We start from the raw sequence: 27,775 nt of genomic DNA on the forward strand, positions 1-27,775 counted from the left end.
TGTGCAGTGTTTGAAATTCATTACTAGAGTTCCGGATGTATAAGTGCACACATTTCAAGAACTTGTGACATACTTAGGCTTTTATACACTAAAAATATCAGTAAGAGAGCTCTCTATTTTATCTTTGAGAAATAATGATGATCTCTATTTTCTTACATGCAACATGGCAAATGTTACAAACTTCAAAAAAAGGAAGTCAATTTAAAAGCTTCAAAGCTCAAACGTCTAAGAGAATATCAAACTTGAACCAGTCACTTATCATAAGCTTTAGATACATTCTTACTCAGTATTCTGCTCCAATGTAGTTAATCCATTCAGTAAACAATGCTAGTTCAAGTTCATTTTCAACATCATATGCAAACTTAATGGGAATTAATGGATTAACTATGAATCTGTCTAGTTTGTGTGAAGTAATCACGCATTTGAACAAGCCCTTAACACTTGATTTAGTTTGACCATTTGGGCGGCCAAAGAAGTTATTAAAGGAGTACATACGTTGTTAGTAGTTTGCATTAAAGTTATTGAAACACTCATTTGTTGTGTGAACATGTTAACCATTTCATGATCATTGTCATCAACTTGTCGTCGAACACTTGCCAAAGAATATTGGGATAAGCCAATTGGATTTGATGGAACGTTTGTACTTTGTAGGCATGTTTTGAAAATCAATTTCATTGTTGACCCCATGTGTGGATGTCGTAGCCACTGTAGTGTTTACCACGTTGGCTCTGTATGGATATTTTGTCACAAGATTGACATAGTTTTGGGGCAATGCCAAACAAATGTCTTGACAAAGGTGGCCTTGTGTTCGACAAAGATGGCATGAAAGTCGAAATACTTTAGTCTCTTAAATTGACAAATATCAATTAATTTAATAATTTTTTTCTTCATATTTAGCACCACAATTTTATATATTTGTCTTGATTCAGTACGACAATACTCAAGTCTATAATTTAATTTTTTTCTTTATATTTAGCACCATAATCTTATATATTTGTCTTGATATAGTAAGACAATACTCAAGTCAACATGTGAGTTTTGTTTTTAGTAGTTCTCATGGATGAAAGTCAATATATATTAAAAAAATATTTTTGATAAAAAGACTAAATTGATTGACATTCTTTGATTTAAGTGACTAATTTATTAATTTGTACTCCATTTGTTTCTTTTATAAACATTTATTGAGTTTTTTTGACATATATTACGAAAAATTGGTATTTTAATTAATGTGTTTATCTTGTGTGTAGTTATTACTAAATTGTCCATTATATATAAATATATTTAATGTTAACTTTTTACAATAAATTAGTAAGTATTAATAGGGATAAATTTGGAAAAGTAATAATAAATGCATCTATTAATTTGCATAGAGATTTATATTTAGAGACCAAAAAATTCTCAATTGGTTTTTATAATTAGTGATAAAGAGAGTAAATATGATGAAACTAATTTGTTGGATTCTTACAATTTCGAGAATCAAAATAATAATTTAGGTGAATCTTCATTCAACTCTTTATTGTTTTTTGACTTTTCATCGACTTCTAACTTTCGATTGTATAATTGGAGGTGGAGAAACAAAAATGAAAGCGAATGATCAATCAAAAAGAAAATATCACATTAAAATTCTAGATTTTGAAATTAAAAAATGCATTGATATATGTGAATAAATGACTTATTTAATTTGTGTCTTTAAAAACTATATTTCGTAAGACATTTGTAAAAAAATGTTTGACATCACAAAAATATGGTGTTCATTATATTTAAAATATAGTGTTCATTATATTTTGTTCAATTTATCTTCTTTCATATTTTATTTTGAAAATCGTATTTTAAACAAAATTCAGTTTCTAAATCGAAAATGTAGACAAAATTCATACAAGGCTATTTTTTTTAAAAGAAAAACGCTTCCAAATAAGTAAGTGGAATATATTTTTGTGATTATTTAAACTATATTTTTATTTAATTTACTAGATAAAAATTTAAACTTCTTGGTTTAATTATTTTAAAAAATTATGTTCGACTATCAAATGGTTAGATCTATGATAGAAAGAATTACTAATGAAACTTTATTTAGTTTTCATTCAAATTTTGTATTATACAGGTCTATTTCTACTAAAAACAATATAGTTTAGAAAAAAAAGTTCATGCTAGTAAGCAATCCTAAAATTGTAGCTGCTAAGACATTTAGTATATTGATGTATATGTTTGAACTGGAATATTACTTTTCCTTATATTTAGTGTATATGAGTTTTGCTAGGAAATGCTTTAGAAGAAAAAAAAATCCAATATTAGGATATGTTTTATAATGGATTTTTTTAAAACTTTCATGTTCGACTATTTTTTTTTCCTTCTATTGTCTTAAAATACACAGTTTTTCAAAAAAAAGAAATTAATGCTTTTTGCTCTCCATTTATTTATACTTATTTGCTTTCTAATTTTAACTCTTGGTCTCTTAATTTTTATTATTATAGTTGAATTCATTTTTAATTAGAGGCACACATAAGTTATATATATTGAATTATGAGCTATTAACATTGGAATGGAATGAAGTAAATATAAATTTTTTAAATATAAAAAATTCAAAATAAAAGTAGGAATATATTTAAATTTTGAGCATATTTTTAATAGATGAGATTTTTAAATTATTGTAAAAATGTTTGCAAAAATTTTAATAAAAAATATATATTGATTTAATAGCACTAACTAAAACTACATGCATGCTAATTTTGTAGAAACTAAAATTTTTATTTTTTTACAAAATACTAAAATTGAAATGTTAAAATTTGATAAAAAAAAATAAAAATATATTTAATTCTAATATTTTTTAGTTATTTTAATTATCATCCATAAAATCTTTTACTCTTTCTTTTCTTTATTGCATTAGTTTTTATTTAAATAATTATTTTCTCCTTGAACAGACTTATCAATATTATATTATAAAATTAAGATATCATTATCAAATATAGCATACTCTTTTTGAACATTTATTACAACATTATGGATACATATTTATTACAAAATTATTTAAAATATTAACTCTTAATAATGTTTAATGAATATTGATCTATCATATTATTTAAAATGATTTCAAATACAATATATATTAATTGAATATTATATTATAAATTGGATCTTTGAGACAAATTAAAATTTACAATTCGAAAAAAAAGTCACAAGTGCATAAATGCTATTTAAATATTCAAAATATAATTAACATTATTTTTTATGCTCAATAAAACAAATTATATTTGATTTTTTTTTGTGTGATAAAAAACATATAGAGATATAAATTTTCAAAAGAAAAATAAATAAATTAAAATGATGAAATAGAAATGAGAAGACTCTTATAGACAAATGCACGGATCCTAATAATAGGATAATTTGAATATTTCATAAACAAAAAGATAATAGAATATTTCGGAGGAATTTAACTTTAAATAAGTATAAACTTATATTAATGATATTGTTTTGCATTTTAATGTCGCGGTTGTATTGAGAGTTTGACAAATTGATGTACCCTTATTATTAGGGATGGTATGTATCAATTTGAATCTATCTTGATTTAAATGGGAAAATTCGTTAGGTGTGGTTTTTTTTTTTTTTTTTTTTTTTAAATTAAAATTTAGGGTGAGGGTTTGAGTTTTGATATTCACTTCACTTTGCATTTACATGTACATATTAAATATATTAAATATTTTTTAATCGTTGGGTGTGTTTTTTTTTTTTTTTTTTTTTTTAAATTAAAATTTAGGGTGAGGGTTTGAGTTTTGATATTCACTTCACTTTGCATTTACATGTACATATTAAATATATTAAATATTTTTTTTTAAATATTAAAAATTATAAAGTCATCTCAATTGAAAATATTTTTTAATTTATTATTGTTTAATAATTATTATTTTATTATATTAATTATAATATATACGATTTTAAATTTATAATTTTATATATAGGATACGGGTGTGGGCGAGGAAATCTGAACCATGTTGCGAGCGGAGATGCGATCTAAATTTTACACCTACTAAAAAATAGGGCGGGTGCGGATTTTTTCTAATTAGTCGGGTGCAGGGATTGAGGATGCAAAATCCATCCCCAACCCGCGTCTGCTGCCATACCTACTTGTTAAAGTGCAATATGATTCTTTTGAAATTTTACTTCTAAATATGAATTTCTTGCATTTATTATGTTCTTGGTAGAATTTAAATGTGCTCATACTTCCAAATATGAATATATCTCGTGTATGATAATAATTTTAATGCTTTTTATCTCATCAATGATAAACATGTTCAATCTCATCAATAACAAATATGTCTCATGTGTGATAATGATTTTGAAATTTTTATCAGTGGAAATTTGTCTTGTGTATGATAGTTCAATCTTATAAGCGATAACATATCTCGTGTATTATAGTATATATTTTTAATTTTTTATTAGTGATAATTTGTCTCGTGTATGATAATTCAATTTCATTAGTAACAACTTGTTTCACGTACGATATTTACTTTGAAATTGTTGTTAGTGAGAAGTTATCCCGTGTGTGATAGTTCAATCTCATAAGTGATAATTTGTCATGTCTATGATAGCTATTTAGAAACTTTTATCAATGATAATTTGTCTCGTGTATGATAATTCAATATCACCACTGACAATTTATCTTGTTTATGATAGTTATTTTAAAATTTTATTAATGAGAGTTTATCACGTATATGATACTTCAATATCATAAATGATAATTTTTATCAGTAAGAATTTGTCTCATTTATAATAATATCTTCAGAGACAATTTATGTTGTGTATGATAAATATTTTGAAATTTCAATAAGTGATAACTCACTTGTTCTCAGTGTCCCTTAATATTTGCTCTTCTTCTTCCTTCTCTTTTATTTATTTTAGTTTAGTTTTATATTTTAAAAATAAAAAGATAAATAATCAAAATAAATATTAAGTAAAAAATAAATGATCAAAATTATATTTAAACTTTCTTTTTCAAAATTGTCAATTTTTTTTTAAAAATAAAAATAAAATAAAACGAGCTAGAAATAAAGTTGTATATTCCATATAATTATAAAAAAATAAAAATAATAATGCCACGTCACACTGATTCAAAATCAAGGGAGCCAACATTAAAATTAAGAGGTTAAAATTTTAATTTTAGAACTAAGGGTCAAAGTCCACGGAACTTTAAATTGAAGATCAAAAATACATTTTAGCAAACAAAAGTTAGACTTGTAGAAAAAATCTCAAGTTATATTTATTATTGTTATTCCTACCATATTAATTTTTTTTTTGTTATCCATCGATTATTAAAAATAGATAAGGAAAAAAATGGAAGTTGACAGCAAATGTGGACCGAAGTTTACTCTTTTTCCTTCTACTTTTCTTTTCAATTTATTATTATTTTTTTAAATAGAAAAAACAATAAATGTAAAAAAATCGAACTCAACAAAGTATTATTATCTTTTAGAAAATTGAGTGATTAATTTCTTAAAAAATAGAAGAAGAAAATTGTAAAAATTTGTTCTGTTGACAAAATCCAGTGATAAATGAAGGAATAAATTAACGAGAAGAAAATAAGAAAATAATAATAGAGAAAGAGAAAAATAAAGAAAAGTAGAATAAAATTTGTAAAAGGACACTTTTATGTCAAATCACAACTAATGATAGTGAACAAATACAATCATACCCTTGTAATAAATATACGTGACTTAAGGGTAGTTTTGACTTTTTTAGAATATATAATTTTAATAAATTGTACTATTTTAAAATAGAATATAATCAAAAATATTACGTGATGTAAAATGTTAACTAAATATATTAATTTTTTAATCATCATTTTTATTTATATTTTATTTAAAAGCGATACGTAAATTTACATGATTTAATTGAAATTTAATATATATTAACTAAAATATTTCTGACCAAATATTATGCTATGGAAAAGATTTGATAATAAAAAATACTATATTTAATGGATATGATATTGAGTCAATAAAAATTGGTACATCTAATTCAAATTATAAACTAAGTATATCAATTTCAGTTGATTTAATTTGTTCTAGATAGTATCTAGCAAATAGTTTTAATATAGATTAACATCATGTGCAAGATAACTTTGTAGAAACTAAAAATTATATTTTATTTTATAAAAATTAAATTTAAAAAGTCTAAATTTTATAAAAATTAAATTTAAAAAGTCTAAATTTTATAAAAATTAAAAGCATATTTAACTCTTACTTTATTAAATATTTTTTTGGTTGAAGAAAAGTTAAATATATATGTGTGTGAATATTTGGTTGAATTTATATATAAATATCATAAAGATTTGAATAGTTATCATCATATAAATGTATAAGCATAATATACTTGAATGAATATTTTATAACACAAAAATTGCACATAAATAAATATTTTATAAACTATAACATTGAAATTATGCTTAATACATGAGAATGAAAGTTTATAATACATAATTTATACCTAATACACATAAGGAGTATTTTATAACGATAGAAATTATACTTAATAATGGGAAATAATATGTTATATAAAATAAAATTAACATCTTAATCATTATTAAAATAAAATTTAAATAAATTTTTAGTATTTATAAATTTTTATTTTAAATTTTTATTTTAAATTTTTATAAAATAAATTATATTTTTAGTCTCTATAAAATAATCTTACAATTAATATTAATCTTTGTTGGAACGTCAATATACAGTTTTGAATAATATATTTATAAACATGTTAATAAATATTATAAAAATTTCCTCCACAATAAAATATCTCAAATTTTGATTTATAATTCTATATTTTTATTGGAGTTTATGTCATTGAAAAACATACATATTTAATTCATCTCATGTTAAAAATTTAAATTTTTATTTTTTAAATTATATTTATAAAAATTAATTTTAAAATATAAAAGTTGAAGGACAATTAAACATATTTCATTTATATAGAGATTAAAATTATTTATATAATAATTTATATTTTCATTTTACATGAACTAAACTTAAAACATCAAAGAGAAAGCTTCAGTCATTTTCATTATACTTAATCATTTAGTCAAAAAATAATATATTTAACCATATTGTTTTTCTTTATTTATTAACGGTAATAAAAAAGATAATTCAAAGAGAAGCTTCAGTTATTTTGTTAGAACTATTAAATTAAAATAGAGGATTTAAATTATTTCTCTCTCTTAAACTTAACGTTTTACGGTAACTACAATAGTATGAAACTGTTACAAATGATCCAAACATATTTTTATTTTTATGTTTTTTTCAAAATCTAAAATAAAAAGTTGGAATATAAACAATATATGACAATTTTTTGTAGCAATAATATTTTATGTTCTTATTTCCGTTCCTGACTTAACAATTCGTAGAAAAAACATTTTTTGTCACGTAAATAAAATAGTAATTATCACTAAAAAATAAAAATAAAAATATAATTATAAAAAAATAATTTCGAACTAAAAATATAATGGTCAACTTAACTATTTGCTACAAGTTCACTTTAATTTCTTAACATTTTTTTTTTTAAAGAACATCTTATGTTTCTATTAATTTATTGTTTTGTACTAGTATAATACCACCCAATTTCCACTTTCCAATCCCAATATCCAGCAAACACAAATGTTTGGTTGTCTGGGTTGAGTAAATCTTTGTCGTAAAGCATATGACATGTGATGTATTTCAATGACTTTTTTTTTTCTTTCTTATTCATATAAAAAGCAAAGAAAGATAATTCAAAAAACCAAAAGTCCAAAGAAAAAGTTTACATTATAAAACATATTTTAATAATGAAAGTGGAATTATTTCCAATTAAAAAAAGTTTCCGTTATTTCCTTTTCGAAAATTGGATAATAATCAATTAGAATCGTTTTTGCTTTTGAAAAAATATTTTAATGTTCTTATTTCCTGATTTCACTTTTAACTACAAACTGCCACTTTATGTTCACTTTATTTTATAATTTCAAATATTTGTAAAAAAAAAAAGGAAAAACAATAGCAAAATGCATAAAGTTGTAAGTTTGTAACATGTCGATGTGATTCAACAACATAATATTTAATCAAAAAAGTTTTATTTTTCATCAAAAAGTTTTATTTCTCATCAAAAAGTTTTATTTCACTAAAAAATTGCTGTCTCTATAAATATGTTTTTTTATTGTAACAACTAGCAGCACCTTCTCTTCATGCTACAAGCATGAAATTCATCAAATTCTTATTAATTCAAAAAACACACTCCCATTGAGTGTGTTACCAATTCCTACAAAGACCACACTAAACTCTCATTCAACCAAACCAAAAGAGCTTTGGTGATGAGGTAAATGCTCAATTTTCATGACTAGAGAGTTCCATCATGGAAGAATTTGAGCCTCTTTGTAATTGGATTTTCAGGGGTAGAATTTGTATGTGATGATTCAACTGTTATTCCATCACTTTTAGAGCTTACACATGCAGCGTCTAACACCCCTATAGGGCTTCCGGGTTCAAATTCTTCTGAATCGCTTCCTAAATCAAGTGAAACTTTGGCCAAATTTACATTTTTCATCACTTCAAGACACTTCAAAATTTTGTCCTGCAAAATGAAGAAAAAAAGAAAAACAATTAGACAATAAATATCAATTCTATGAATCATTTACACAATGACACAAACACAGACACCATAAGCCTATAACTAGTCTGATGTGAGTGTTACATATTGTCATCAGTTAGACACAGGAAACATCTTCAATATAAATTGTTATTGTTACACATAATTTTCAAATGAAAAACCAACCGAAGCAAATTTGATGATATTAAACATTAAATATTAATTCTCTCGAGCATTGACATTAACAGACATAATGTAACTACATATGACAGTATCATGCCAGTGTCCGATATCAAACAAAGATGTCTTCAATTTAAAATATCAGTGCTAGATAGATTCTCCAAATGGAAAACCAACAGAAGGAATTTTGTACTTCCGCAATTGCTTCCACCTCTCACCTTGTCAACAATAGCGAATCGAGTCAAAGTATGATTTATATCACTTTCTTGCAAATCCTTTGAAACAAAAATTGCAACAGCTGCAGCAATTTCAGAAGGCTTGAATTCCAATAAATCAATACCTGCATTGATTTCCCAATAAGCACCTCATTGATCATAATTCAAAAAACAGAATTTCTCAGTAAAATGAATACATTTAGTTATGCTGAGAATTAGTTCCAACGATCTCAGCATGGATGAATCGGTGGGATAAGGGTCGTTAGTCATCTTTCTGAGAAAGTAATCGACAAAGGAACATGGAGTTATAGATTGCATTTTCCAATTCAAATGGCTTAATACCAATAATTCCATCCTTTGAATACCCTTAGCTTCAAATATAAACTTTGGTTTTCCAATCTGCACATTAACAAAATTTAAGTTAGAAAAAATCAGAGGAAAATATATTATATTTAACAATATGAAAAACTATATACTATGTCTGCAGATTCAGGCACTTTAGTCTGACCCTCCTCCATTTTAGCAGCAATTGACAAACATGCTAAGGCCAACAATTGCACACTCCAATCTTTGTCTCTCTAAAAAAACAGAGGAGTAAAATTTATTAGATTATATTAAAAATTAAATAAAAAAAACGTATAATTTTTGCATTTGGTCTTACTTCCAAATCATATACCGATAAGAAACGATCCAGGTAGTTCACAGCAAGAGAAAGGCTACAGGGTCCAAAACCATAATCTTCATGAACCTGTAATTCAAATTTTTTTAATAAAAAATTAATATTAACAGCAATCACACAGTTTCAGTTGGGAACATAATCAAAATAAAAATAAAAATAAAAGGGGAAAAAAAAATTTGCAAAAAAAAAAAAAAAACTCAAGAATTTTAAACATCAACAAGTTGGTGCAAAAAAACACTAATCCATAACAAAAAAAACACACAAAATTCAATGAAAAAAAATTGAAACCCAATAAGAAAACCATGAATTAAATGGTGAAGAAATAAATATTAGAATTAAAAAAGTTAAATTTTCAATGACTAGAATCCAATTAAAAAAACTCGAACAACAAAGGTAAGAATCCATATAATTAATTAGCCAAAAATTCTTAAAGGGGTTTATTTAATTATTTTCATTGAATGACAAAAGTAATTAAAAAGAGCTTGATTCATTAAAAAGAGCTTGATTCAATGGATGCAAAAGCAAAAAAAAAAAAAAAAAAAAAAAAAAAAAAAACCCCCTTTAAAAAAAAAAAAAAAACCAACCTTCAATAGCCTCCATCCTAACAACACTCAAGTTGAAGTTGAAATTGGAGATCAAGTTGATGTTCATTTGAGCATCACGAAGCCTATTGAGATAATCATAACGAGGCAATTGTTCTTTTTCTCTCTTAACCAAACACCAAACAATTTCATCATTAAGTACAAAAAAACCAACCAAGTTTTCCGATCCAACAAGGTTGTCATTAAACAGAGTTTGATTGTTAAAGTTAAGGTTTTTGTGGTCCCTAGATGGTGGAGTAATAGACCCATCATCAACATCACTTTCAAAATCATCAAGACATGTTTTGATGTTTTCAAAGCACAGAAGGCTTGATATTTCAGAGTCATTGTTCTGCTCCATTAGTGAGACCACAAAAAAATATTTTAAATAAAAATAAAATTATTCAATTGAAGAATCAAAAGAAAAAAACTTTATAAAGAGTGAGAGGGGAGTGAGAAATGTGGTGAATGGAATGAGGTTTATGTAGGAATCCTTGAATAAGAAACGGAAAAAGAAACAAAATAATGGAAAAATAAAAATGAAACATATTTTGTTCTTATGAAACATAGAAACGTTTGTAAAGCGCAGAATGAAGTGGTCACTGGTTAGTGCTTATAGTAGTACTCATATTATCTGGCAGAGTAAAAATAAAAGTAAGCAAAGTATATATTTTAATAAAGTAGTCAAAGTTAAAGTTAATGTATTCAGTTTATTTAAATATATGTTTTTTAAATATAAATTTTATATACGGTAAGTATGCGTTAATTCAACACCAAAATAACAAATAATCATTATAGACTCAAAAGGTATTATAAACATCAATTCTTGTTCTATACATTCTACTTAATTTTTAATTTTAATTTTTTATGATTATGATAGATTCACATAAGATATCATAAATAGATATTATATATATGAATATAAGTGGTAATTTTGTGTTTAAATAATAATTTAATTAACAAATATCAAAATTATTATATTAAATATCATGTCATAAATTTAAATTTAAGATGCAGTTTAGTAAACCATTGTATATATTTATAAAGTAGTCAATATATATATATGTGTGTGTGTAAATAAAAGAATTTAATTTCTATGTACTAACAATAAAACTTTTTTCTACATATTTTAATCAAATCACATAATAATACTTCTTTTTAGGTTAGTTGTTAAAATATATATAGAAATACTTATTTGACATGTTTTCAATGATTGTATGTGTAAATTTTTTTTACCCCATATGTGCATAGAAATTAGTCTCTAATTATATTGTATTTGGTTCATCGTAATATATTTGATTTACTTTAAGTACGCTTCGATAAATTTTAAGGTTAAATAAATTTTTAATATATATATAAAATTTTATTATTTTGTTTTTACTTTTTTATAATTTTTTTTGTCAACTTTTAGTTAAATAACATTTTTTTTTTGTTTTTATTGTTGGTCATTGATTTTACATCAATTCTAATTTATCCTTCAAAATTCTGAATGATATTTTATAGTAAAGTTTAAGATATGTTTAATAAATTTCTTACAAAAATTTAATTTTTTTATAAATGATGAATTAAATATGAATTGAAGTTTTTGATACTTAAAATTTATTTTTAATTTATCACGGTAAAAATTACAATTTTTTGTGAGGAAATTTTTTATAATATCTTAAATATTACTATAGAAAATTATTCAAAAGTCTTAAAAATATAAAAATTGACTTTAAATCTGAGATAAAAATTATAAAATTAAAAATAGATAAAATATTTACAAAGACTAAAAACTAAATTGTAAAATTTCATAAAAACTGACGAATTATTTAATCCTAAATTTTATTTTACGCCAATAATCGTTACAGACTCTATAGGTATTCACGTGCTCTAGACACTAATCCTAGTTCTATTATTTTGTACTGAATGTGTTTTTTTTTTTTTTTTTATTTTTATTTTTTTTTTATGTTAAACTCGCATAAGATATCACTAATTGAAATATTTTTAAAATACTTGTCTTATCTCGCCGGGTAAAAATCATAAACAATGTATATATGTTTATAAAGTATCAAAATTAACATATCATAATGTATTTGGTTTTTGACTAAAAAAAAATCGTATTTGGTTTACTTTTAATAAAAAATATATATTTGATTTACTGTAATATATTTGATTTATTATAAGTATGGTTAATAAATCATATTCAATAACAAAGCAAAAGATAATAGCTATTGGTTCTACGATACACGCATCCACGTGCTCTAAAGATCGATTCTAGTTTATGCATTTTACAGATCTAATCTCATAGAAAAAAATTAATAATTAATCATATTAATTTAATAGATAAATATTAATATTATTAGATTGAATGTTATATTTCATATATGAATTCAAAAATTTGTGTAAATTAATTATAGTTGTATTTATTATTATTTTTTAAATAAAAAAAAAAAGAAAGAAACTAAACAATGTATATAATGTATTATATGTTTTTACAATTAGTATCTTTTAAGATTTTTACACATATTTTAAAAAAATATAATAATTAAAAATATAAATAAAATATTTTATTAAATTATTCATCTTAATTATTGATGAGTTTTTGCTATCAACAGTATAAATATAATAATACTTTGATAGTAGTTATATAATAATTATTAAAAGATAATATAAAAATAAAAATAATTCAAATTATATTAAAAATTATAAATAATTAACACACCAATTTTTTTCTTTCTAAAAAATGTTTATGATATTATTTCATTTATTATAAGAATGTATTATTAAATCACATTATACTCCTATTCTATTTTTATGTTTATGGTAGACTCACATAAGATATCATTAATTGATTATATATATATATATATATATATATATATATATATAATTGGTTTTATTTCGCAAGAAAAAATTAGCAGGGCCGGCCCAACACGTTATGAGACCTAAAGCAAAATTATTAGATAAGATCTTTTCAAAATTTAATAAATAAATTATTAATATTTTATTTAATAATTATTTAGATTTTGTTTAACAAAATTAATGACATTTTCAAATCTATTTTCTCTATATTTTTCAAATAATGAAATAAGACATTTCAACGGTTATACAGCAACAACAGACACTCATGTAAAATTTTTCATATTTTAGTTGAATAAGAAAAGAATGTGTATATATTGCAGCACTCGAGTAACTCATGTTAACAATATATTCACTATTTATCAGGATCTCTCCATTTATAACTAATATTTCTCATATTAATGATGTACTCACCTTTTATCTCATGATTATTCAATTTATAATTAATATTTCTCTCATCTCTAATGTTTTAATTAACCAATTTAGTTGTAGTGAGATAAGTATTAAATAATTTGTAATAAAAACAAAATATTTTATTTAATTTATATAAAATTTTATCAAAATTAATTTTAAAAATATTAAAATGTGAGGCCTTTTTTATAGATAAAAAAATATTTGAGGCCTTTTTTAAGTAAATTTTTTTTTTAGGGAGGCCTAAAGCGCTTGATTTTGCCTCTTGGACAGGCTCTTAAACAAAATATTTATGTTTTATAAGTAGTCAAAATTAACATTGATATAATGTATTTGGTTTCTTGTAATGCATTTGTAATTTGATATATTTTAAACAAAGTGAAATACAATTTTATGATATAAATTTTTTAGATATATTAATTATTCATATGTCATTAATAAAATTATAAAAATAAATACTTTTTTAAATTGAAAGTAAAGTTTTTATAAGATTTTGTTGTAATTTTATAAGTGTTAATAATTTTAGATAATTTTATTATAAGTCACATTATTTAAAAAATATCATATTAATATTTTTAATTAAAAAAATCAAAATATATAATTAAAACTGTTTGATTTAAAAAAAATTAATTTCATAAACTACTAAAGATAAATATAAACAAACTGTAAATAGTCCTAAATTATATTCAACCGCTACGAACAATCGTTACCAGCTTAACGGACATTCTATACATTGTACTCCTGAAATGTATTTGATTTACCGTAAATATACGTAAATCGTATTCAACGCTAAATAATCATTACATAGTTCCATACATTGTACTCCCTTTATTTCTTTTATAAGAATTGCACAAATTAAGATATAATTAATTGATATATATATAAAAAGAGGGATTACATCATTAATAATTTTTTAACTAATAAATTTTTACCAACTTTCTTATCTAATTAAAAATTTATATCATACAGATTGTTTATATAAAATTTAACAAATTTAAAATTATATGGTATATTATCTATATTCATCATAAAATTAATGTTTTATTTATTTTTATTAAACATTATTAATTTTTATAAATTACAATTATTAAATAAATAAATAATAAATATTTATAAAATTTATATTTAATTAAAACGTTATTGAAAAGTGTAGCATTTATATAATATAATATTTACGTAATTTGATTCATCATCTATATATAATATTAATTAACAAGGGATCAAATAGTATATGTTAATTAACCAAATATAAAAATGTTGTCTTGAAATTGTTGTGTTTTATTTAAAACAATAATCTATATTTATTGTTATATATATATATATATATATAAATAAAATTATTCTGTTTCATGTTTGGAAAATTGTGCATTGGTAGAAGATAGTTATAATTTATATTATTTTATTTATAAATCAAATTAAGGGTATAGTTGGAATATATTGTTAAAATAGCCTTTCACTTCTAAGACATCAATAGCTATAAAACAAATTTGAAATGCTAATAATTTTTTTTTACTAAATGGGTAGAATTTGATATAAATCAAATACTTTTTGATAATATATTACATTATTTTATTTTTGAGGTATAATATAAATTATTTAAAATATAAATAAATATTACAAAATAAAAAATTTATTAGTATATTTGTTGCCTAAAATATTTGTCTGTGACTTTGACATTATATTTTAAGGGATAAAGTTTGAATCTTTGAGAGAATTGTAAAATAGTTATTAGTGACACTAATTAATAAAAAATATTTAAGAAATTTTTTGTCTAAAATGCGGAATAGTTAATTTTTTTTAATTTTTTTTTTTATGATTAATGAAGCACAATAGAAAAATAGAAAGACATCTCAGCTATATTGGTATTTCTAACCACAAAAACTACAATAAACCAAAAAACTATTCAAAGGAAAAAAGAGTAAAACAATAACTCACTGCCTCATTAAAAAAAAGTCGCATAAAATTATGGTGAAGAGAAAAATAATGTGGTGCAAACAACAACCTAACCTAGAGGAAAAACAAAACAATGACAAGAAAATAAAACCAAGATAATGACCATACAAAAAAGAATAATAAAACATCGTAAAAAAAAAAAAAAACAAAATAACCTAAACTATTGTTGAAAAAAAAACGGGATGAAAAGAATGAATAGAGTTCCACTAAGTAAAACATTTTGAAGAAACACTAAAATAAGTCAGATTATCTAGATAAGTATTTTCTTCGCGATAAATATAAAAAACTTTGAATTCAATGAAGAAAACTAGGTTAAGATAATTACACCATTTGTTACATAATTTCCAAGGGACAAGATCACTGGACAAAAAAGATAAACTTTTAAAACAAGAATCACCCTCCAACCAAAGTTTATTCCATCTCTTTTGATGGTTAAGATTAATAATTTGCACGATTGCTTCTAACTCTACATAAAAAACATAAGAACCGAAGGAGATCATCGATTAACTTGAAAAATAGAAGGCGTCTTGCAAGGATGACGAGTGACAACAAATGATTTAAGAATAAAAAACTCCTAAATTGAAAAAAACACATGTTTCTTTGTCATATTACCATTCAAGAAAGTATAGAAATAATTCTTATTCATTGTCGAACTAATTGAGATGAACTTGTTAAATCTAACATGTTTTTTTCACCACCAAATAATCTTAATGGTATTGATAATTGTTCTAAATATGTATGACAAATAAAAACTAAGGACTCAAAGAGATATTCCACACTCTAAAAACTAAATGAATAGATGAAATATAAAATTTGATACTCAAATCATTACTAAACCAACTCCAAATCGTCCCGCAAAATTTGCATTGAAAAAACAAATGACTAAATGTTTCCTTTGTTTGAGGACAACAACCGTAAATAGATGCAACATAAAATACATAATTTTTTAGATTCTGGTTAGTGGACATCCGATTATGAAACAATCTCATGTAATGAAAGATTTTGAAGGAGGAGTATAAGTCAACCAATAAATTTCACCAAATCTTGAGTAGGATAAGGTTGCTGAACATGATGAAAAACATATTTTAGAGTTAAAACCCCATTATTAAACTCTTACCATAAAAGATTGTCATATGAGTTAAATAAAGGGATGCCAATCTTCTTTATAGAGTCAACTAAGCTCGGATATCTCTAAAAAAGAGTTGAGGAATAATCCAATTATCATTATGAATTAACTCCTCCCCAGAAGATCTCTAATGTTAGTGAAGATGAGAGGGAATCAAAATGATTTCCACAATAGATTTATAGGACCAAAAATTAATGGAAGCACCATTGTCAACCAACCAAATAGAATTAGAAATTGCCATATTCAAATTCTTCTTAATGTATGTTAGACCACATAAATAAATAAAAACTACCCCTCAAGAACTTTGCCCAATCCTCTTAAAGAGGATAAAACCTCCCAAGATAGTTTAAGAAGAGTAGCCTCATTTAAAGGTCTCAAAGAATTAAGAGAGAGAAGAGGAGAATACACAAATTTCTTGTTGACAATAACCAATTTTGTGACATTAACATCTTCTAGCCAAAAGTAATTTTTAATGCAATTATCCAAATGCTTTTGAAGAGAAGTAGGCCAAACATAAATATGACAGCTATAAAGACGCATACTTTGAAAAACTGATTTCACCAACTCAACTCTACCCATAATTGACAAAAGATAATCATTCCAAGTAGCAAATTTAAGAATAATTTTATTCACAGTGGGTTGAAGATGAACTTTCCTAGGCTTACCCTTAAATAGAGGAATTGTTGGTTTTTTATGGGATATGTTGTACATCTTGAACAAGAAGAAGATGAAATTGATGATGATGAAGGTTGCACAAATAATTTTCAAAGCGAGTGTATCACACTAAACTTTAGGTTTGGTTTGTTCCCACCAATCTATGTATATTAGATACAAACGGATTAATTGGTGAATCTCCTTCAGGATACTTTAGAATCCTTAACGTAAATTGCACATTAACATAAAACCTATCGATCAATTATAGTTTACATAATAAATTTCCTTCATCTACCCTCGTGTACTAGAGAAAAGAAGAAATAACTCAAAAATATTTTTGACATAAATTTGACTCATGTAAACATGAAATTCGTCTTCTTGAAATTCATGTTCTGATTTTTGCCTCTATAAGGTCTCTATTTATAGAGAAAATTATATCAATTGGTGAAAGAAAACAAATCTTGAAAAAGTTTGTAACCATTGGTAACTTAATAGATGTATTGATTTGATGACTAACAGATGTATTAAATCCATGCATTGCAGTCACTTGACCAAGTGACACATTAAGTTATTTAATTTTGCTACATTAATATAGTTATTAGAGAATTTCAAATATATTTTAGAAATTCCCCTCGTAGGAACATCTATGTAATTGAACAAAAAAGAGACCGTCGAAAAGTCCAATAGGTTAGATATAAATATAGATATTAGCAATATAAAATTGGCACTAATTCAAGATTAATAGTTTCCCAAAGGCTTGACTATAAAGACCGATCATATTCATGAGAGTTTCTAGTTTTCTTTTGTTGGCCTTAGAGAAAATCAAAATGTCATTGGCATAAAGAACATGACTATGAGTGGCAAAGTTGTTGGGATATTTGATATGATTAAAGGAACTAAAATGCAAAAGGTAAGAGATTTTTTTACTCATGACATCTTCTACAATGCAAAAAAGAAGAGGAGAAATAAGATTTCCTTGCCTAACACCTCTTCTACAATGCAAAAGGTAAGAGTTATCTTACATATATCCATTAAAGCTTTAAAATCAGTGCACTATACTTTAAAATCAGTGCACCCTTACCTTCCTCACCTGGACCAACCACCACATCCCTCACAACAATACCCTCCACCTTTACAACCACCATCACTTGAAGTGTTACCCCTTAATTAAACAGTTAAATTATTCAATTATATCGTTCTCACTTTGATGATGTGAAACGAGGAGAGGTCTCCGTTTTTTTTATAAAAATAATCCATCTTTCCTTTTTGTGTTTTTATTTGAAAAAAGAAATACAAGTTTTACTAAAACATAAATTCTTCAAATTACTTTAATCTTTATTTCCATTGGAGAGTTTATTACTTAATCTTCATATTCTTACAAGTAAAATAAAATTACTTTATTGACAATATAAAGAGACATATAAATATTGTGAATGAGAAACTTAATATGAGATTTAAATAATATTAATTAATTAGATGGTACAATTGAAAAAAATAATTAATGTTATATTTGAAATAAAAATGGTTACTTATTTTGAGACAATTAATTTTTATAAATGAGTCAATTCCTTCCATCTTATTATAAATATCTCATTTGATTTGTAAATAATTTTTAAGAAAACTTATTATAAATATCTCATTTGATTTGTATATAATTTTTAAAAAATGATTAATTTTATTGATTTTAATATAAAAGTAATCAAATTTACTAAATTATTGATATTAATAATAGTTAATGGAATAGTTACGTGAATTGAGATAAAAAATAACAGTATATTGATAGAAAAAATAATTTATGTTTCATTAATTATATAAAATGGAAAACAATTTGAGATACAAAATTACAAATGAAACACCTATAATAAAACATATGGAGTATTAATATTTTTTATATATAAATATCAATAATTATATTTTTTAAAAACAAAAGTAATAATCCATACGTCCCAAATTATAAGTCACTTCGACAATTACACACAAATTAACAAGTTAAGTTATGTAATTAATTTTGTATGAAAAATAGAAATTATAAGTTATTCTATAAAATTAACCTTCCTTAATGATATGAGAAAGACAAATTAATAAAATTGAAAGAAGAAAGAGAAATAAATAATAATTTGTATGATAGAAAAAATTAATGTTTCATCGATAGTGTAAAATGAATATAATTTGAGATGATTTATTTACAAAATGACTTATAATTTAGAACAAAGGTAATATTTTTTTGACAAAAATAAAAATAATAACCAATTTTTTAAAAATATATTAAACTTTTCACATTACTTTTTTTCCACATTTGTTACTTTGCTTTGCACTCTTTTTTCGTCACCTATTTTATGCCATTGAAGTTTTACTGGCAATTTTTTTTATGAGGCAGATATAGTTGGTTCTTTGAATTGTACTATTGGGTTTTAACCTAATTTCCAAATTAATTTTGTCATTTTTATTTAATATAATAATAATAATAATAATAATAATAATAATAATAATAATAATAATAATAATAATAATAATAATAATAATAGTAATTGAGTTGTTACAAATGATTGTGAGATATTAATATAATTGAGATGTCATATTCACCGTGTGATACTTTTGCACTCTAATTTTGTTTATAAAAAAATTGATATCTAAATTGCATAAAATAAAAAAATAGATAAAAATTAAGGGTCTGTTTGATTCACATCCCAAAAACTCTATTTTAGTATTTTAAAATTTAAAAACTAAAAAACTTGTTTGAATTACTTGTTTTTAAAAATTGTTTTGTAAAACTATTTTTAATATTATACTTTTTAAAAATAAAAAAACAAAACAGATAAATTGTGTTTTACTTTTAATTTTTTAATTTTTTTAACTCTCTAGTCAAAAACTGTTTTAAAAATTGGAGTTGTCAAACAATTTTTTTTTAATTTTCTTTTTAAGAACAATTTTCTAAAATTTATTTATAAAATAGTTTTCAAAAACTAAAAAGTAAAACACAATCAAACAAAACCGTCATTAATATTCTTTTATCAAAGTGAATTTTTTATCCAAAAAAGATATGATTATCAAACACAAACTCAAAATCAATCTCTCTCTTTCTTTCTTTTTATTTTTAAAATTTAATTATTGAAACATATTATGTTAACTATTATTAAAATTTCAAATAACTTAGAGATTTTTATACATATATGTTTGATGTATAATAAATGTTTATATAACTTTTTTAACTAATTAGATTGAGTTTAAGGGATTATCAACTTCTATTAAAAATAAATTGTTTGGAAGAATTAAAGTATAAATTATTAAATAAAATAACTTATATAGTACTTACTGTTGGACTTAAGAGATAATTTCCACTCACTATTTTAACCATTTATATATTTTATTTATACATTTAAGTTAAATGTGACAATAAACTAAAAATAGTTATCAATCCATACCAAATCGTGTTTATTAATGGAAAATTTCATTAATAAAATTACTTTTTTTTAATAGAATATTTTAAAATTAGAATTAGTGCTTAAAATCATTCTTTAATTTTCTTATGAAATTATTTATGGTGAAGAGACGATGATTCACTCTAAGTAATTTTTTTTTTTTACATTTATTAAATATTTATATTTATATTTAGTAATAGTACTAAAAAAGATCAGCAACTTATTAAATTTAATACCAAATTTTGTACCACAAAATCAAAATATTAAAATTAAAAATAATTACTTTATGAATAGGAGTCAAAATCGATACCCCGTAATTTACAAAAATTTGTTTATACTTTCTTCAACAGCTTTTGTTAAACCATAGTGTATATGCGGACTGGACCCTCCCATTTTTTCCTCTCATATTTCCTCATGTTTTTTTAATCTTTCAAAAACTTTCTTTTTCTTAATTTTACATGTCTCTTTCTTTATCAATCTCTCCTATTAATTTTTTTCTTCTCCAATTTAAATAATTTTGTATTACAAAGAATATTAGTAAATATTAATAATTTTTTTGAATGTATACCAAATCTCCAATTTTCTTTATCAGTCTATTACCAAATTAATTTTATATTTTTAAATGTTTATATATTTAATGTTATGATGCATATTTAGTATCACGGTAAAGTCTTTTGAATCACAATAAATTATTATAATTTTTAAAATTTTTAAATTGTAATTTTTATAAAATTAAAATATTTTATTGTAATTTTAGTAACTATGCCGTGATACTAAAATAAACAAACATAAAAACCAATTTCGTTGCTATTAAGAAGTGTAATTATGACAACTCTACTCTAATACACAGTAAAAATTTAGGATCCCTGCTGTCACGAACCAATTCCACCTATGTGAGCACGTTAACTCCAAAATCAGTATCCACCTTTAAATTATTTGACATGTATTCCACACTTTTGAAACAATCACACCCAATTAATAACCAACAAGACAGCCACTGATAAAACGTTAGTTCAACAAGGATTGAAATAGTTTTTTAATAAGTAGGCATAATAATTTCGTACAAATCAAAACATGCCAGGATAAGTGGGGCCAAAAGAGACTTCATTAATACTAACACACCCAACACATTTAATATATAACTCATGATATCCACGGCCCATGAAAACCGATTTCCCTAATTTTAGTGTTACTTTTTGAAATAAAATAATTTGACATAAGTGATTAATAAATAGTTTCACACTAATCATAATTAAATTTTTTTTATCAGATTTTATTGATTTATTATTCTCAATCGAATTTTAAATTACTATTTTTAGATAATTGGAGAATTAAGAAAATAAAAAAAACTACTTTTTAAAGTTTTTATTTGGCATTGCCACTTTAAAAAATGGAGGGACCGGACCATAATAATATGGAAAAAGAAAAAGAGAGATGAATCCAATTCACAACAACTGTTGGCCTCACTACAGCTGAAGGGAATCCCTCATGTGCATGGTGGCACCCAATAAATCTTCTCAGAATTTGAGATGCACGTTGAGATAGTTGTTTCAATATCTATCATTTTATCATTGGTAAATTCTCATGTATTCATGAGTTTTGTGATACCTTAATTAAAATAAATTTAAAATTTACATTATTTAAATATTAAATAATAACGTGACTTTCTAAGATAGGTTGTAGGATATTATAATCAACCAAACTCTAAGTTATAAAAGTGTTCGCTGATTTTAAATATAAATAGATAACAATTCGATTTATTTCTGATAGCAATGTGAGTTTATATTTTATTGTCAATGTGAGAAATTTATTGTGAATAATATATTTGTATCTTATAACAATATGAGTTAAAATCTTATTCAAATAATTGTTCTAAAATGATTAACGAGTTTTTAATTAATAAAAAATCGTTCTGAAGAACTTAAATTCAAATCTTGACTAAAACAATTCTTAATCAAACTTTATTTATCTCGCGATCGAATTTCAGATTATTAAAGTTTCATTTTCCTAGAACCAAATGATTAAAAAAAAATCTAAATTTAAATCTTATCGTGAATGTGAGAAATTTATTGTGGGATAATCATAATATACAAATATACATTATAAGCATTTTCAGAGCCTTGCTATTTTCATATTACTATAGTGAGCCCCCGAGATCCACTCACTTAAACAATTTTTATAAACAAAACAAAAAAGGTACAATGAATAAGCAGATGGAACATTGATCATTTGATCCATATTGATCATGTTGACAATTACTTTTGCTCTACCGATTTCTCTCTCGACAAATCATGCTAACCATAATGCCAACAACGGTTTCCCATTGTCTTTGCCCCTTTCCATGATCTAGAGAGTGCAAGCTAGATTCAAGTTGTGACACATGCTACTCATTATTAAATTAAGACAATGAAACAAGCATAAAAGTAATTTATAGGAAAAAATAATTTCGTACAAACCAAAATAAAAGGTAACACACAATCACATGATAAAAGAAATACATAATATATTGAGGTAAATGAAATCTCTAAAATCGTTGTAAAATTAAGACTTATATATGAAATACTCCACGCATAAAAAAAATATAAAAATGATTTTACAATATATTTAATTAATGCATAAACTCTAAAAACGATAAAGTCATCACAAAGATTTAATAATTCAAACTTAATTGTGTTAAATAATTCACCATTTAAGTTATAGGGTGGAGTCGAAGCTTGCCTCATAGAAGGGTTGACTTATTAACATGGTTTTGGTGAATCTCATCATTAACTCTCTTCCTTCTTATTGTATGAAAATCCAATGGAGTCTTCAATCAATATGTGATTATATTGATTGAGTATCTCTAAGGTTTATTTTGAAAGGTGTTGATGATTGTGGGTTACACTTGATTTCTTATGGTAAAACAACTCAACAGAAAAGCATGGTGGTCGTAGTGTTCATATTCTAGGAATCATAATGTTGCTCTCCTTTGAAAGATTGTTTGGGATATTGTGAACTTAGGTGGATGAGTTTTGGGTTTCCATGTTCCATGATTTATATTTCATGAGAATATGTTTTCTCCCAGGTATTGTTAGTGTTTTAACACTGTTGCTTGTAGTGCAAATAATCTAGATAGATGAATTAAAGTGAATGGATACACTTTTTATTCCAATGGCTATGCTATTTATACATGGCTTTGATCACATTCACTCTAACTAACTTGTAACAAACTAACTAATCAAGTGGTTAATTAGTTAGTGATTACATACAATCGATGTTTAACTTGAATTACAACACTCACTAATACCAAGAAAGTTCTTGGTTTATTCTGATCAATCTGGTTTTACCAGAACATTCTTGGTTTCTAACACTTTTCCGTAATTCAAGTATCTAAGTGATTTTACACCTAACAACATTCTTAACTATTCAAATCTATTTGTCCTTAATGTCTTGGTCATGATATCAGTCAATTGTACTTCAGTTTGACAGTAAATGAACTTTAACTTGCATCTTTCAACTTGATCTCTTAAGAAGTTAACCTTGTCTCAATGCGTTTGCTTCTTCCATGAGACACATGGTTCTTTGCCATATTTATTACTGAAATGTTATAAATCATCATTGGTAATGGCTTGCATACTTCCAGCTTTAACTATGCTGTCAATGATTCCAACCACAATTCTTGGCAAGCTGCATAGCTGCCAACAATGTATTCAACTTTGCATGAAGAAAGTACTATCATTGGCTGCTTCTTTGAGCTCCATGCTATTGGAGATTTCATGAACTTGAATACATAGCCTGAAGTGCGCCTTCTATCATTCATATCTCCACACCAATTTGAATACCCAACCAAGTCTCCACTTTCTTGCTTTAAATCTGTTGCAAACAAAATTCCATGCTCCAATGTGCCTTGAACATATCTCATGATTCTCTTAACTACAAACTCGTGAGAATGCTTGGGTCTCTCCATGAATCTGTTTATCACGCCCACACTGTAGCAAATATCAGGTCTTGTATTGCACAAGTATCTTAGGGAACCCACAGCCTGCTTGAACAAGGTCAAATAAGCATGTTCTTCTTCAATTTATGTTCGAAGCTTTGCAATTGATCTCCATTGGAATGGCAGCAAGGTTGTAACTAGTCATATTGAACCTTCTTAAGATCTCTCATGCATACTTCTTTTGATGCATCAACAACCCTTCTTATGTCTCAGTAAAATCCATGCCCATAAAATAGCTCAGTTTGCCCAAATCTGTCATTTCAAATTCATCTTTCATGATTTTTTTGAATTCTGCAATTGCGTTGCTTTTACTGCCAATTACCAACAAGTCATCAACATATAGGCATATTAGGATCATTGCAGACCTTCCATTCAATGTGCAATGCCTCACACAAAATCCATATTCCACAGTGCATTTGATGAAGTCAATGCCAATTAGAAACGAGTCAATTCTTTTCCTCAATCTAAACACCTTATCCTTCTTGTTGGAACCAAGTTGGTTTTATATTTAGAATTTTGATGTTAAAAAAAGTATTTTATGAAAACAATATATTTGACTTCAAAGAGTATGAAATAAGATTCATGTTTTTGACGAAAATCTAAAATAAGATTTGATTCAAATTTATAATTGAAGAAAATCTAAAATAAGATTTGATTCAAAATTATAATTGATGAAACTCTAAAATAAGATTTGATTCAAATTTATAATTGAAGAAAATCTTTGACCAAGTTGAAAAGAAAATATGGTCAAGATTTGAAGAAGATTTAATTAAGATTTGAAGAAGATTTGATCAAAATTTGAAGAAAATTTGTAGAAGATTTATCTACAACAAAATATGAACATAATCAATTTGAAGAATTTACAAATGCAATTTGAACAAAAATAAAACAGAATCAATCTGAAGAGTTTACAAACTCAATCTAAACCAAATAGAAATAGAATCAATTTGAAGAATTTACAAACTCAGTCTGAACAAGATACAATTTAGAATTAAACAAGGACTAAATTGAAGTCCGAATTTATAAACTCAATCTGAACAAGATACAATTTACAGTTAAACAAGTCAGCCAAGTACCAAGTCTGGTTCTTCTCAATTGCAATGATCTCTTCCATCATTGCTTTCTTCTAGGAAAAATGAACCAGATATCCCCTTTTGTCAACTTCACTATCATTGTAAACTTCAAATTCTCTTAAGTGTGTTGGTAATTGTCTTGCCCTTTGAGGTCTTTGTGACTCTACTTTTGCTTCATCTCTACTTACATTGGTCTGATGATCCTCTTGCACTTGTAAGGGAATTTGTGTAGGCTGGCTCGAGCTGCTGGTCTATTGTTCCTAATCCCAATGTTGGTTGTTCCTGGTTTTCTGTGTCCAGTCCACTGCTCTTGCTTAATGATTTTCACATCTCTGTTGACTACCATCTTGCCTATGATAGAATCATACAGTTTGTAGGCACCCGTTGGGTGATATCCAACCAAGATCATGGCTTCACCATTGTTATGCAACTTTCTTCTTTTCTGGTCAGGCACATGCTTGAAACACAGGGCACTAAATGTTCTCAAGTTCCCTACTTCTGGATTCCTTCCACTCCAAACTTTCTTTGTCACCTTCTCTGACAGCTTCTTGGTTGGACATTTATTTAGGATTTATGCAACAATTGATACAACCTCACCCCAGAACTTGTGTGGTAGTTCCTTTCACTTCAACATACTTCTAGTCATGTCTAGGATGGTTCCGTTTCTTCTTTCAGTCAGTCCATTATGTTGAGGTGAGTAGGGGGCAATCACTACATGTTTAATTCTATGCTTGACACATAAATCCACAAACTCATGTGATGTATACTCACCACCTTCATCTGTCCTTAGCACTTTGACAATTTTTCCACTTTGTTTTTCAACTTTCACTTTGAAATTCTTAAACATTTCAAATACTTCAGTTTTTTTGTTTTAATCAAACAAATCCATAACATTCTACTGAATTCATCAACAAAGATTATGAAATACTTATTACCTCTTAACGATGACACCTCAAATGGTACACATGTATCACTATGAACCACGTCAAGAACGTTCTTTGCTTTTGCTTGCATTTGTGATTTAAAGGAATTCCTTGATTGTTTTCCAATCATACATTCTTCACACACCTTCTCAAGAACATCAATCATAGGAATGTCACTGACCACCTTCTTTGTTCCTAGTTGCTGCAAGCTCCTGAAGTGTAGATGACCAAACCTTGCATGCCACAACCAGTCCTCATCATATGAGCTTACTGCCTTCAAATATTGGATATCTGGAGCTTGTATATTGATGACAAAGGTTCTGTTCTTTAAGAGAAGCGCCTTTAGTATCATCTTCTTTTGCCCATCATACATCTCTAAGCATCATCCTTCATAATCACTTGAAATCCTTTTTGAATCAGTTGTCGTATGCTCAGTAGATTGCTTTTCATTCCTGACATATACAACACATTTTCAATCACTATTGTTTCGCCATTTCTTCTCTTGACCACCATGTTGCCAGCTTCCCCAGCTTCCAAGGTTCTATCATTAGCAAATCTTGCTCTTTCTTGATGTATCAATATCCACCAACCATTCTTTGTGACTTGTCATGTGATTTGAACATCCAGTGTCAAGAAACCAGAATTGAGAATAAGAATGTTCTTCGTTTGTGGTAGCCATCAATAAAATTGTGTCTGAGTCTGAATCATCTTCTTGAGCAGCACGTGCCTCATCCTCATCTTTCTTCTTCTGCTTTCCTTTGCCTGACCAACATTCATTAGTCAATTGTGCAAATTTCTCACAATTGTAACATTAAACCTTCTTCTTGTCAAAACTCTTTGATTTTCCTTTGGGTTTACCACTTATACTTCATCCCTTTGATGAAGACTCAGACTTATCCTCAGATTTATTGAATTTATTCTTCTTCCACTTCTTTTCTTGATCTCCCTTCTTGTAGACTTATGCTGCCAACGCTTGATCACTAGGTTTCATTTTGTTCCTTTCCTCCATTGTTAACTTTTTTGCTTCTGAAGTTCGCTGCAACTATTCAAGACTCAATGTGGAAATGTATGGATTCCTCAATGGCACACACAATGTAATCTAACATGGGATGCAAAGATCTCAATATGTTTTCACACAATTTC

The 27,775-nt window shown here is 25.2% G+C and overlaps 1 protein-coding gene across 1 annotated transcript; it reads right to left on the reverse strand.

The window, feature by feature from the left end:
- Positions 1–8,106: 8,106 nt before the first annotated feature.
- Positions 8,107–10,617, reverse strand: LOC101499935 (cyclin-D4-1-like). Its single transcript, XM_073363497.1, has 6 exons — positions 10,260–10,617; positions 9,658–9,797; positions 9,473–9,574; positions 9,194–9,395; positions 9,000–9,121; positions 8,107–8,586 (listed from the first exon to the last, which is right to left on the reverse strand). Exons 1-6 carry the CDS (start codon positions 10,615–10,617, stop codon positions 8,353–8,355), a joined length of 1,158 nt encoding a protein of 385 aa, XP_073219598.1. The 3' UTR covers positions 8,107–8,352.
- Between the last annotated feature and the right edge of the window lie 17,158 nt (positions 10,618–27,775).

This window comes from Cicer arietinum, chromosome 7 (assembly GCF_000331145.2).
Source record: "Cicer arietinum cultivar CDC Frontier isolate Library 1 chromosome 7, Cicar.CDCFrontier_v2.0, whole genome shotgun sequence".
NCBI classification, from domain to species: domain Eukaryota; kingdom Viridiplantae; phylum Streptophyta; class Magnoliopsida; order Fabales; family Fabaceae; genus Cicer; species Cicer arietinum.